Here is a 13,866-nt window from a genome sequence, read left to right on the forward strand (position 1 = left end):
CCCTCCCCTCCCCTTCCCTGCTATGTAGTTCAGGCTGTCCTTGAATTCCTGATGATCCTCTTGTCTCAGCCTCCTTAGTGCTGGGATCACAAGTGTGTGCCACCATGCCTGGTTACATACGTATTTTCTGTAAATCTTCCTATAACAATTAAAGAACTTTTGCGTTTTGAAGTAATGCTTACTACTTGGAATTTAAAAAAATTTTTTTTTTCCTAGTGGTAATTGTTCCTTGGTTTTGCAAAAAAACAAAACAAAACAAAACAAAAAACCACTTGACCCAGAATAGACTCTTCATATCAGTGAAAAAGGAAAAAAAAAAAAAAAAGCAGTAACATTCTGTAAAAATGCCATAACTTAAGATATTGGAAGTTGCTGAATATTTAAATAAAAGGCCGAAAATACTCTCTTTTATCTCTAGACAATTTATGAATTCTTGGTGAAGTGGAAAGGACTTGATAAATGTGGGGATATAGCTTATAGTTACTGGACATTTATTGTGTGTTGGTCCCTGATAGTTCTTTTCTGTGTGATAGCTCATTTAATGAAGTTGATAATGAGATGGCCATTGGATAGAAAGTTTGCATTTTCCCTTTTTATTGGTTGAAATAAAGAATAATTGTCCCTCAAGGGGAAAAAATGAGAACCAACACCTGTCATGTGAAGGTACAGGATCCCAGTAATGAATGTAACTGTATTATATACCTAGATTGTACCAATAAATTCAATAAAAAGAAAATAAAATAATTGTCCCTGTTATTTAGAAAAAATTTTCAAATTACAAAATTTGAAATATGACAGATTTTGAAGCAGTATGGCAGTTGGTCTCAAATTTGCCTGTTATTTTATTAAATGATTTCTCTCTAATGTTTTTTGCACATTTAAAGTGATTAATTGAAAATGTTTAGTGATATACTTTTCTTTCAAGCGAGAAAATGAGAACATATTTTAAGAACTATTTCAGATTGAATTAAGCTTTGCCTTTTATAAGAGAAATACAGTTCTTGGTTTAATAACTATACTTTTTCCAGACAGATTTTCAGGAATTTACTGTTATTGAGATGGGGAGAGTGGTAGTTTACTTTTTTAAAAATCTTTATTAAATTTATTGGTACATATTAGTTATTCAACACAGTTACATTCATCATTGGGATCTTGTACCTATACAAGAATTATCAGGTTCTTATTTTTCCCCAATCCCTTATATAGGTCGTACACATTTTTGTAATAGCATATCTTCCACAATTTTAGTGCATAATTTTTTTGTTGTTGTTGTTGAAACAAGGTCTTGCTCTGTAGTCCAGGTCAGCCTTGAACTCACTCTGTATCCCTGGTTGGTCTTGAATTCACTACAATCCTCCTCCCTTAGCCCCTCAAGGACTAGGATTACAAGCGTGTGCCACCATGCTCAGCTAGTGCATAATTATTTGCCATTATGGACTGCTTTCTGTGTTGGTTCACAAGAATGTATATTCTTATGCTCCTTGAACATTTGAGGGCCTAATTTATGCATGACTTTGCAGGTGCAGAGCTAGCTAGATAGCAGCTTCACTTGAATATCGAGGAGCTAATTGATAGGAATAGCAGCTTCACTGCTTGTTTTATTTTGTTTTTCTTAAACTATTAAACATTGGATGCTTAATAAATACCTAGAATAAAAATTTTGAAAAATAATTATATTTGTTATGAAATTCATAGAAAAGCACTAATTGCAGTTATAGTTATGAAAGAATGAAATATAAATGAAGTGTTAAACTCTGAAAAATAAAAACAGTGTAAGAAAATAGAATAAAGGATGTAACTAACAGAAAGTAGAAATTAACAAATTGGAAAGCAAAACAACTGTGAAATCCAGATTTCTTTACAGCGATCTTTTGAGAGGACCTTTATAAAACAAACATTTAACATTTCTAATAAAGGAATTAGGTAGAAAAATAAAATATGTGAGAAGAGCCCTAAAACTGTAGATACAGTGGACATTTAAAAAAATATAATTACGTACCAATGCGTGAGAAAATCTTGATGGCTTGGGTAGTTTGGTGATCACTCAAATTATAATTGCATTGCCTCATGTTAATTTATTATAAGTGATCTTCTGTGTGATCCTCAATATTCAGTTGATGTATTTGTCAATAATAAAAATTCTCAATATTTTGGCCATACTGTTTTTTAAACATTTCTTATTTAAAATTTTTTTTAAAAACATTTTTGTTTCTCCAGGGAGTGAACACAGGGTATTGAACCCCAAGCCTCACACATGCTTTAAAAATACTCTACCCTAGTTAGTGTGTTTTGTAATCTTAATAATTACTGATTATCTTCAAGAACTTCATTTATGAAGATTACAGCTATAATCTTTACCATACTGGAAATTAAAATTGAGAACATTTGAAAATATTCATTAAAAAATATAAACCCAGTATATGTTAGCATAAATAATATATTTTGTGAGACACATAGTGTTGGTTTTTTGTTGTTGTTGTTTTTTAATTTTTTTGATAGCAGGGAATCAAACTGCGGATCTTGTGCTTATGAGGCAGGTGGCAGAAACCCTGAGGCCCAAATTACTTTGGTTTTTCCTTTTTTTGTGTGCTGGGGATTGAATTTAGGACCTTGAGCCTGAGAGGCAGTCTGTGGCACCAATGAACTAAATCCCTAGCCCATGTTTTCTTTTTTTTTGGGGGGGTACTGGGGATTGAATTCAGGACCTTGTGCTTGTGAGGCAGGCAGCGGTGCCACTGAGCTAAATCCCTGGCCAGCGTTAATCCCTGGTCAGCGTTGTTTTTGTTTTGTTTTGTTTTGTTTTGCCAGGCTCTTCATTATTTGGTGTAGAAAACAACTGGATTTTTAAAATCTGCTACTGTGGTGAATCTTGGGTTATATATTGTTTTGGTTGAGATATATAAAGCTCATCTGGCATCTATTGCTATGTAGTTGGAAAACAGAAACATTTTAATAGTCTTCAGAAAATTGTAAACATTATTCTTTGACCTATTTAGGTAAATATACGTTTAACTCCTTTAAATCAAAGTTACATCTCTTTTAGTGTAAGACCTATGGGTTTTTTTTGTTGTTGTTGTTCTTTTGGCTATTTGAGACAGGGTCTCACTATGCAGTTTGGGCTGGCCTTGATCTCACTATGTAGCTCAGGCTGGCCTGGAACTCACAGTGATTTTCCTTGCCTCAGCCTTCTGAGTGCTGGGATGACACGTGTGCACAACCATGCCTTGACCTGTGTTTTTTAATTGAATTTGCCCTTTCCTATCCTGAGATAGAAATATAGCAGTGGTCCTTGTCGGGATGTGTTCTTGGTTTGGTTTAGTGAAATTTTTCTTTTCCGGTTCTTTAAAGTCTTGAATGCCTCCAGTGGCCATGATGTCTTCCTTTATCATTCATGAAACTGTCATTTTTTTCCCAGTCTGCAGTACTATTCCTGAAAACCTTTATCGAGTTAGTGTGATTTTCTTTGCATTTCTGACTGAGATTTTCCTTTGTTTTCTTAACTGTACCCTTCGAAGGGCATTAGGTCCCTATTGAACATACATGTTAACATCCAACACTAGCACATTTTTAGCTGTTCTGCATCAGAATTATTCATCAGTGGCAGAAGGAATGGTTGCACACTCTAGAGTTCGTGTGTTATAGAAACTTTTTTGGCCTCGGAGCATCTGGAATATGATGTATTAACACTCTTTGGTTGTGAGTGTGCAGTATAATTTGTTGAACTGTTGTCCTTGGCTGAATGCTTATAAAATAATTTGTTTTTCATCTATTTCCATGAGAATATATGAATCCATATGCACAAAATTAGTGTTATTTTACATATTGAAGAGGACATTGATTTTGGATATGTTGAGTTACTGTACAGAAAATCTTTTTTGGGGGGGGCTACCGGAAATTGAACTTGGGACCTTGCCTTTGTGAGGCAGGCAGTGGAACCACTGAGCTAAATCCCAAGCCCCAGAAAATCTTAAATATAGAGTTTAAAACAAATTATTTACCTTTTTTTGAAGTCAGTAAATCTATTTTAATAATTATTGAAATTCTGTATGGAATTTGGTTGCTTTTAAAAAGTAAACCATACAATACAATTAAAAACATTAGAGAATATAAGCAGTTAAATTTTTTGAAAAGAAAATAAAATCTACTGAAAATAATTCTGAAAAAAAAAGGGAGAGACATTCTTCTGGCTTTAAAAACAAAGGTAAAACCATAAAAATGTTGTTTATGAATGGGAAATAACTGAGTAATAAGTAAAGAATTAGTGTTTTTCAGTAACATTTTCTGTTTCATAAAATATAAGATTTTGTTTGAAAAAATTCCTAGTACTTTTGGAGGCAAGCAGTTGCCCACATTCTGCTGTTTTGGTTACTCTGTTGCCAGATACAGTGAACTAGTAATTATCAACTTCTATTCTTTTTTTTATATAAGTAGTTTTCATGTCTGTAGTTTACAAATATGGAGAAAAATATAACTGCATAAACACTAAAATTAACAGGAGTTTGTTGGCTGTCAGGTATAGAACAGAATAAATCAGAGCTTCGTTTTTTTTTGCTCTGTATACTTTTATGTTGTTTGAGCTTAGACAAAAGTTTATCAGTTATAATCAAGGAAGGGGTTGGGCATAGCTCAATGGTAGATCTCCAGCTTAGCCTGCAGAAGCCCTGGATTCCATCCCCATCACCTTTCCCCACCAAAAAAGAGAAAAAGAAAAATTTTTATTTATTTTTGTAGTACTGGGGCTTTAATCCAGTGTCTTACACATGCTAGTCAAGTGTTTTAGCCTTGGGCTTCATCTCCAACCCTTTTTATTTTAATTTTTAAAATTTTGAGGCAGGGGCTTACTAAATTGCCTAGGCTGGCCTCAAGCTTTTGGTCTTCATGCCTCAGCCTACCAAGTCACTGGGGTAAAAGGTGCGTGCCACCATGCTCAGTATTAAAGAATTTTTAAAGTAGTTTATTTTTCTCAACAACATTTTCTCTTTTTGACTTATTTGAGAGGTACAGGGCCTTGTTTATGCTAAGCATATACTCTAACACTGAGTAATGCTGTTTTAATGATCAGTAATACTGTTTTAATTATCATGACTTAAGGTATATTTTTAAAAAGTGGAAATATACAACTGGTTTTCGAAACATACTATGCCTAATACACAGTGTGACTTTTAGAAATAGCAAAGTATTCTGTATACATTATTGACTTTATTAACTGTCTGGTCTCCATGACTTGGAAATATGGAATATCCATTATTGCTCTGTAATTTTCAGTTGGTTCTTTGTATATAAATATCTTTTGTTCACTATAATTATAAAGTATGCCATTGGGCTTATTTTCTTCTAGCCACAAGGAATTATGGAATTGTACCACTCCCATACTTCCTAAGCCCAAAGTGGCTTTTCTGATCTTGATAATGACTACTGTGATCTGTGGGATTTTTTTCCCCTCCTATTTGTGATGCCACTATTTAGATAGAAATATACAAAGGTCAATGTTATATTTTGCTAATATCCTTAAAATTTTTTATTTTCCCTTTTCACTCAAGTACATCATTGAAAGAAATTAACTTTTCCTTTAATTCATTGAAATTCTTCTCTTTACCTCTATATTGTTTTTTGTTGTTGTTCAGTAAAGTTTATTCAGTACTTACTCTTCAGGCTTTACAGATAACACGATAGGACCAATTATGCCTTCATGAAATATGCATCCTAGTGCGGGAGACAGAAAACAAAATAAGATCATTTTAAATATTGCTAAATAAGGGAATGGTTAGGATGTGTGGCCATAACACAATATGAAGTTGGGTAAGATTACAACTGGAGGACTATAAATGTTTGAGTATTTATCAAAAATGTTGAATATTTAAAAGCTGTTAAGCTGTATCTTGGTCCAACCTAAATTCTTCATCTACAAGTCGAGTTCCCAGGTGGCGCTACCTGTGATACTCTTGAGACTAAAGTCTCAGTGCATGCAGCCTTCTCATCTGCTATTCTGAGTGGTAGCATGGATTTGCTGGGGCAGGGCAGGGATCATTGGTTATTGCCTTGATCATCCAAAACAGCACTCCAGCTAACCCCATCAAGTTTCCATGAATCTGTTCACAGAGAAGTTTGCCTCTGCAGCTCTTTGATTTTCCAGCTCATGACTTTCAAGAAGTTGTAAGCCCTTTCTCAAATTTCATTACTCAAGAAGAGAGAAGGGATGCCAGGAAACCTAGCTTCCCTGAGCAGTCACTTTGTTAATACTGGACAGTGATGGCAAACGTTTTAGACAAGAGTTCCGCAAGTTAGGGTTGGGGCTTCAACCCCTAGCAGCAGCAGCCTTAGAGATGAATTCCCCAAGTGCAACCCCAAACCCACTTATTTATCACGAAGTGCCAACACTGCAGTTAAACCTGAATACTGAGGTTTTGGTTTAGAAAAGACAACTTATACATTAACATATTTTGTGTTAAGAAGAAAAACAACATGCATGCCCTAGGTTTGCCACCACTGATAGGATGTCCTACTTGATTAAAGTTTTATTGTCACTCTTCATAAGATTTTTTTCATGGCAGGAGCTCTTGTAAATTTCTCTTTCCCACACATACTGGGGCAAAGTTCTTTCTCCTCAAGCCTGTGAGGCCTGGTTCAGCTTAGCACCTTTCCTTTGTAAACTAAACTTTAAAAAAAAAAAACCCTTAAAAAAAAAAGTGTGAAAGAGGAAAACTTTTTTAGTGCTTGTGGTATGCCTCTAAAATGCAGAGCTCTGGTAGGGACTTTCCTTGTCCTTTTCTAAGGGTGATATAGGTTGAATATCCTTATCTATTATGCTTGGGACCAGAAAGTGTTTTGCATTTTAGGAATATTTTCACACATGTAATGAGACTCAAGTCTAAGAGAAAATTCATGTATGTTTCCTATATACCTTAATACACGTAGCCTGAAGGTAATTTTGTATAATATTTTAAATTTGTGCATGAAATAGTCTTATGGCATGAAATTTTCTACTTGTAGTGTCATGTCAGTATTAAAAAGATTTTGGATTTGGAGCATTCTAGATATCAGATTTTGGAAATAGCACTCTTCAACCTGCGTTAGACTCAGGATAAGAGTGACAGTAGAAGTCTTTTACTTGCCTCATTGACTTCTCCCTGTCATACTCTCCTGAATCTTTTTAGTTCACCACTCAGTTATTTTAAAGTTCATAAATATATTTAATTTTAAAAACTAAAGTAATATCTCCTGGGATATATAACTGAAAATTAAACTCCAAATGAAAATGGGCATTTTCTAAAAGTTTTTAAAAAAGATTTTAAATAGCAATGAATAGTTTTCATATTTCTCCCTCATTTCTCCCTACTAGGCAAACTACTTAGACTTAAAGATTTCAGCTTAAATGTTGTGTTTATTTCTTTACTGCAGATGTGAAAGTTGTGTGGATTTACTGTTTGTGAGAGGAGCTGGAAATTGTCCTGAATGTGGCACTCCGCTTCGAAAGAGCAACTTCAGGGTTCAACTCTTTGAGGATCCCACTGTTGACAAAGAAGTGGAGATTCGGAAAAAAGTGTTAAAGATGTAAGTATTATTGTTTGAACGATTCAGCCAAGAAAGAAGATTTTAACAATTTGAATATTTCATTTTGCTGATATAATTGTAAGCAGATTGGCAAATGAATAACTGTAAATTTACCTGTGTACTTAGGTTCTTAGAGAACTGAATAATATTCAAGAGCCTCTTGATCCATGGCTTCACAATTTATCTATCCATGTACTATGTTTTCTTTAACGAATATCTCTCGAGTCCCTGCTGTGTGCAAGTGCTGTATTGTGCTCCTTAGGCAGTAGGTACAAAGTCGATGAATAAAATAGGTATGAATCCTGTTCTCCAGAGGCTTACAATATAGTAGCATAGGCTAGCAAAAAGATGGAAAATAAAATAGGCAAATAAAACAAATATGCACTTATACATGGTGAGTGCTGCTGTCTAGCCAGTACCTGAATGTTGATAGAGGTCACTGGTAGCAGGGAAGGACTGAGGAAGTAACATTTAATTTGAGGGTTGACGCTTACTTGCAGAATTCATATGTTCACTGTAATTTATTTGGGTGTGTGTATGTGTATTTTGCTCTTGTGAATGTCATTTCATTTGTCCTTTTATTATAAGGCACTTTATTGTTTTTGAAATTAAGATGATATATTTGTTTAAGGTTGTTTTTGTGCTTTGGATTGAGCTCAAAGGCCTTGGCATATTAAGCATGTCCTGCACCATTGAACTGCACCCCGGCCTATTATTTAAAGTGTTACTGTTGGTGGTATGTACTTCACCCCAGGTTACTGACAGTTTACTGACATCTTCTAGGTACCTAACCAGTAATATTTTACCAGTGCCTTAGATGTTGTTTTACTGCTTGTATTACTTCTAGGAGATATTCTCTTATATTATGAACTTTTATTGCTAATCCCTTGCAATATTTTATTTCTTCATAGGTACATTACAAGACTTAAAGATTTTCCAGATCTAGTATTCTTTAGTCTATCACTCTCATGAAAAATGAAAAATTTCTTGAATTTTTAGTTTTATAAGATTAGTGAATCTATTTATAGGAAGTAAACAGTGCCATCATTTCCAATGATTTACCTTGTTTAAGTCCCAATACTTTAAGCTTCTAATTTCTTTTTAAGCCTTAGAAGCATTTTACATATAGTAGCATTCTCTCCTTATTCTCCTTCTTCTCTGTAGTCATAAGAATTTTAAGAAGAGCATTCTTTGCTGGGAGCCCATGTAGTAGAGTGCTTCCCTGTTGTAATCAAGATCCTGGATTCAATACTCATCACAGCAGAACACCACCAGCAGCAGCAGTAGCAGCAGCAGCAACACCACCCTGATATTCTTGGTGTACTTATAAACCTGGTATCAAGTAAAAATGTCTTCTATACAATAAACAGTCTTTTTCTATATTCATGTGTGAATTAGGTAAGAACAAGAAAACCACTTAGGTAATATTGAATGTATAACATGTTAATATTTTTCTTCTCTTTAAGATACAATAAAAGGGAAGAAGACTTCCCTAGTCTAAGAGAATATAATGATTTCCTAGAAGAAGTGGAGGAAATTGGTAAGTTTTAAATTTGATGTGCTAGCCCATGAGACCTTGTGATTTCATCTCTTAGATGCCTAGGAAAATATCTCATGTAAAAATGTCTTAACATATTTTTTGTGATATCTGATTATATTTGCTTTTTTGCATTTGACTCATGTTTATCAAAATGAAGACTTGCTTAAGCAAAAGACTTTAATATTTTATCACAGGAAAAATATAATTAGAGGCAACGATACTTTGGTTGGGAAAGGAAGCTTTATCTGTATGTTTTACCTGTATTTGATTACAAAACAATATGCTGGTTTGATTTCTATTTGTCCGTAGTGACTAATGCCATAAGTTGTTTATCACTATTTATGCTTTTGTGGATAGAGTTGTTTGAAAATACTTTTGAGCAGCTAACTGTTGAAGTGGCATTCTGTTATTCGTTGTTCTGGAATCAGAGGTTAGATTAATCTGAGTGCCTTATGTTTCTAATGTGATTCGTCAAAAAGATGTTGCATAGTGAGCTCAAGGCCAGCCTGAGTTAGAGTGAGACCCTGCCTCAAAAAACAAAGAAAAGGATGCTTTTGTCAAAGTATTGTTTTCTGTTTTCTTACATAAAAGTTCAGAGATGTTGAAAGTTGTTATACATTGACTAAAATATTAAGGTATTTTAAAAGTGTTGCCATATTCACAAAGTGCTAAGTGTGGAAATGCCAAAGCTGTAGGCTGTGAAAATTAGAATGAGATGTCAGGACCAGTTACCTTTTTTATTCTTTTCTCATGCTTGATAGCAAACTATAATCACAAGCTTTTATTAAAATGTGATTTGTTATAAAGTTAATTATTCTTTAGAAGGTTTATATGGCCAAATTTTTAGAAAATTCAAATTCCTGTGGAATGAAAAATTTTTTTTTCTTTTTTTGAGACAGGATCTCACTTTGTAGTTCAGGCTGGCCTTGGAGTCACTATGTAGGCCAGGCTGGCCTCAAACTTGTGGTGATCTTCTTGCTTAAACTTCCCAAGTGCTGGGATTACAGGTGTGTGCCACCATGCCTGGCTAGAAATGAGTACTTTAATTCTTTTCTGAGAAAATCTTTTTTTGTTACAACTGTTTTCAAAACCTTCCTAAAACGTCTAAGTTCTCTTGTTATGCTGTAAGCCTGTATAGAACATAATTAGGGATTTTTTTTCTGGCATTTTTTAGTGCCTTAGAGTCCTTACCTTTTCATTCTAGTTGTATTTATTGTACTTAAATATATTCTTAACAACCATGAGTGACTATGGATTTTAGCTGAAAAGAAGGTAGCATCATGAGTGCCAAGGAAAAATAGAAAAGTTAAGGTAACGACTGAGAAAATGAACCAGAAAGAATCTTCATGAATTAGGAAAGAGTGTGGCTCACATGTAGATTATTAAGTACAGGAAAGTAGTTGGAGAACAATCCATAAGAAACCTGGCTAGCATAAATTCTGCAGGCAGTGTGATTAGTCAAAATCTGGTCAATAAAGAAAGGGAAAGGAGAATTGTAGATGTTGTAGGACAAGTTGAATACCTGGTTAGAATTCCAACCAGACAGAGTAACTGAGAGAAAATGATGGACAAAGAGTGGTGGAAACAGGGGTGAACTGAAGAGGGATATTGATTCTACAATAAGTTTCTGAACCGTGATTTTTAACATGTTCTTGCCAGCTTAAACCACTGTTGGTACATGCATGATTATCCATCAGGTAGATTGTACCGCTGTTGGTACTTACAGATATACTCTCTATGATCAGTCGTTTTACTGATAAAATTAATAAAAAGCCACCAGATGGGACAGTCTTGCATGTATCACCAGTGGTTCAGGCTGCCTGGCAGTGAGACATACAAATTATGACCTTGTCATGGACATACTAAAATGTTTTTTTTTTTTTGCTATGAGATAAATTAGTTTGAAGGTACAGACAACCTGGGGTCCATAGATAAAACCAGATTCGTGTCCATAAGTGGGAACTAGGATCAACAGTCAGGAGCAACCTTGGATGCTAGGGCTATGTGATATATATAAATCTTTCTTATCAGATAAGGAAACTATGTCTCACAGCATTTAATTTGAAGTCAACCATGCTATTATATATATATTATATCTTCAAAGTATAGGGAAACTCTTTTAACCTGCCTCCACTTAATTGTTTCATTTGAGTAACTAGCATCCTTTAGTATTTCACAGAATATACTGACTAATGCCCAACATATAGAGACTGCATGGCAAATACTGCCCATTAGAAGCTGTTTTTGAGTTTGTACTTCTCTCACCAGTTTGGTTGTATGATGAGACTTGTCTTGCAACCTTCTTATGCCATTTGTACTTGTTATTGTAGTTATGTAACTTAATAAACCCGTGTATATAATTTGGGGAGAAATTATGGAACTATGGGATTTTACTTCTTAAATTCTTACTTTACTTAAAAAATGGAAATCAAACATAGTAGATGACACTTATGACCTATAAAAATATAACTCCAATTGAAGACTACACTTTGGCCATATGCCATTAAATTACAGAATAACAGTATACTTATGTGGTTTAAGGTAACGAACTTAAGGGAAGAATGTATATGTGTTTCCCTCTTTTATGGGCCTTCCTAAATAATCAATCACAAATCCCAATCATGCTGGTTAAAGAGTAGTTCCACTGTACTTGAAGATATTGATGATCTTTAGAACCTAGCCTCATGGATTTATAGTTTATTTTTTGAACTTCAACTCACTTCAGCCAATACTTTTTGTTTTATATGAACTACTTTGCTGCTGGAAACATATATTTGTCGTTGGTAAGCTTAGATGTTAAAGGGGAATAATTAATACAAACTAATTATAATTTAAAGGGTATTTATAAAATACTGTGGTATTTATAAAATGATATAAGTACAGATCAAAAGGCAATTAATTTAGCATTGGGAAATAGAAGCACAATTTGGTGAAGTTAGAGAAGTACAAACATTTCAGTTTGATCTTAAAAAATGAATAGGAAGCTGGGCATGGTGGCTCACACCTGTAATCCTAGCACTCGGGAGGCTGAGGCAGGAGGATCACTGTGAGTTCGAGACTAGCCTGGGCTACATAATGAGTTCCAGGTCAGTCTCAACTACATAGTGAGACCCTGCCTCAACCCCCAAACCCAAAACTAAAAAAATAAACAATAAAAATAAATGAATAGGAGTTAGCATAGACTGAGATGGCTGTGGGAGAGGGGAAGTGGAGAAGGTAGCTCGAGGTTCAGGAGGACAGTTGGGAGGGGTGAATGACTACATGTACTGTTCTGTAGCATGGCAGGATAACTGTGGTGACAATTAATCGAACATTTAAAAATAGCCAGCAGCGGCACTTCTGGAGGTCTCGCAGATCTGTGTCTTGCTTCAACAGTGTTTGGATGGAACAGACCTGGGGATTTCCTCTTTTTCATCCTCCATCCTCATTGCAGTTACAAATTTCGGGACCATCACCTCACCCATCTCCTTCCAGGACCAGCCAACACCGTTCTATTGCGGGTAGCTCCTTATTGCTGACCAGCCATGACTTCTCAGATTTGTCAGAATTATTTCAGCGAGGTGGAGGCTACGTCCACCGCCTGGTGAATCTGCGCCTGCGGGCCTCCTGCACTCACCTCTCTCTGGGCTACGACTTCGACCATGAGGGTGTGGCTCTGGCGGGCGTGGGCCATTTCTTCCACGAACTGGCCAAGGAGTAACATGAGGGTGCCGAGCATCTCCTGAAGATGCAAACCAGCGCGGTGGCTGAGTGCCTTTCCAAGACGTGCGGAAACCTTCCGAAGTTGAGTGAGGTAAAACCCAGGATGCCGTGGAAGCTGCCCGGGCCCTGGAGAAGAACCTGAGCCAAGCTCTTCTGGATCTTCATGCCTTGGGCTCTGCCAAGACAGACCCCATCTCTGTTATTTCCCGGAGAACCAGTTTGTAGATGAGCAAGTGAAGCTCAGCGAGAAGATGGGCAACTGCCTCTCTCAGCTCCGCAGGCTGAAGGCCCCAGGCTGGGCTGGTTGAGTACCTCTTCGAAAGGCTCACCCTCAAGCGCTGCTAGGAGGCCCTGGAGCCCAGCGGCCTCTGAGGGCCCCTGCTCACCCAGCGTCAGGGCTTTGGCTTGACCCTCTCCCTCCAGCCACTAGGCAGCTTTTTTACCTCTGGAGCCCCCTCCCAAATCTTGGACCAAAAGAAAATAAAGCCTTTTGAAGAAAAAGAGAAAAAAAATTAGCCAATAAAGAGGATTTTGAATGTTCCTAACCCAAAGAAATGAATATTTGAGTTGACAGCCCAGTTTTCCTGATGTGATCATTGCACATTGTGTAAATGTGTTGAAATATTATTCTGTATTTCATAAATATGCATACCTATATGTTAATTTAAACATTAAAAAGATGAATAAGCATTACCAGGTAGAAGAGCAATGGAGAACATCTGTAATGAAGGAAAAAGGGACAGAAATTCAAAGGTGTTAAGCATGTTGAAGGGTAAGGAGGTAAAACATGGGGAATGACTAAAAATGAGGCTTGAAATCACATAACTAACTCTGGTACTTTTTTACCCTACCAAGTACCTTTGTAGGCTCTAAGAGTTAAAAAACAAAACTAAACACAAGCAAACAAGTTTGAATGAAGCTGGTTCATTACTTAGCAATATGAATTTGTGCATATTATTGAAGCTCACTGTGAGTTCTCAAGAGAAAAATAGGACTAAAAGTGCCTGTTTCTTAGTGTTGTAGAGATTATATAAGTAAGCAAGCTATCCCTGTCTCTGTCTGTCTGTCTGTCT

At 35.8% G+C, this 13,866-nt stretch overlaps 1 protein-coding gene across 1 annotated transcript in view; it reads left to right on the forward strand.

The window, feature by feature from the left end:
- Positions 1-13,866, forward strand: part of Mnat1 (MNAT1 component of CDK activating kinase) — a 199,068-nt gene that overhangs the window by 47,887 nt on the left and 137,315 nt on the right. Inside the window, exons 2-3 of the mRNA XM_010605739.3 lie at positions 7,399-7,551; positions 9,018-9,091. Of these exons, the coding sequence (XP_010604041.1) occupies positions 7,399-7,551; positions 9,018-9,091 (227 nt within the window). The remainder of the gene's footprint in view (positions 1-7,398; positions 7,552-9,017; positions 9,092-13,866) is intronic.

This window comes from Fukomys damarensis, unplaced genomic scaffold (genome assembly GCF_012274545.1).
Source record: "Fukomys damarensis isolate Sample0158 unplaced genomic scaffold, DMR_v1.0_HiC HiC_scaffold_21, whole genome shotgun sequence".
NCBI lineage: Eukaryota > Metazoa > Chordata > Mammalia > Rodentia > Bathyergidae > Fukomys > Fukomys damarensis.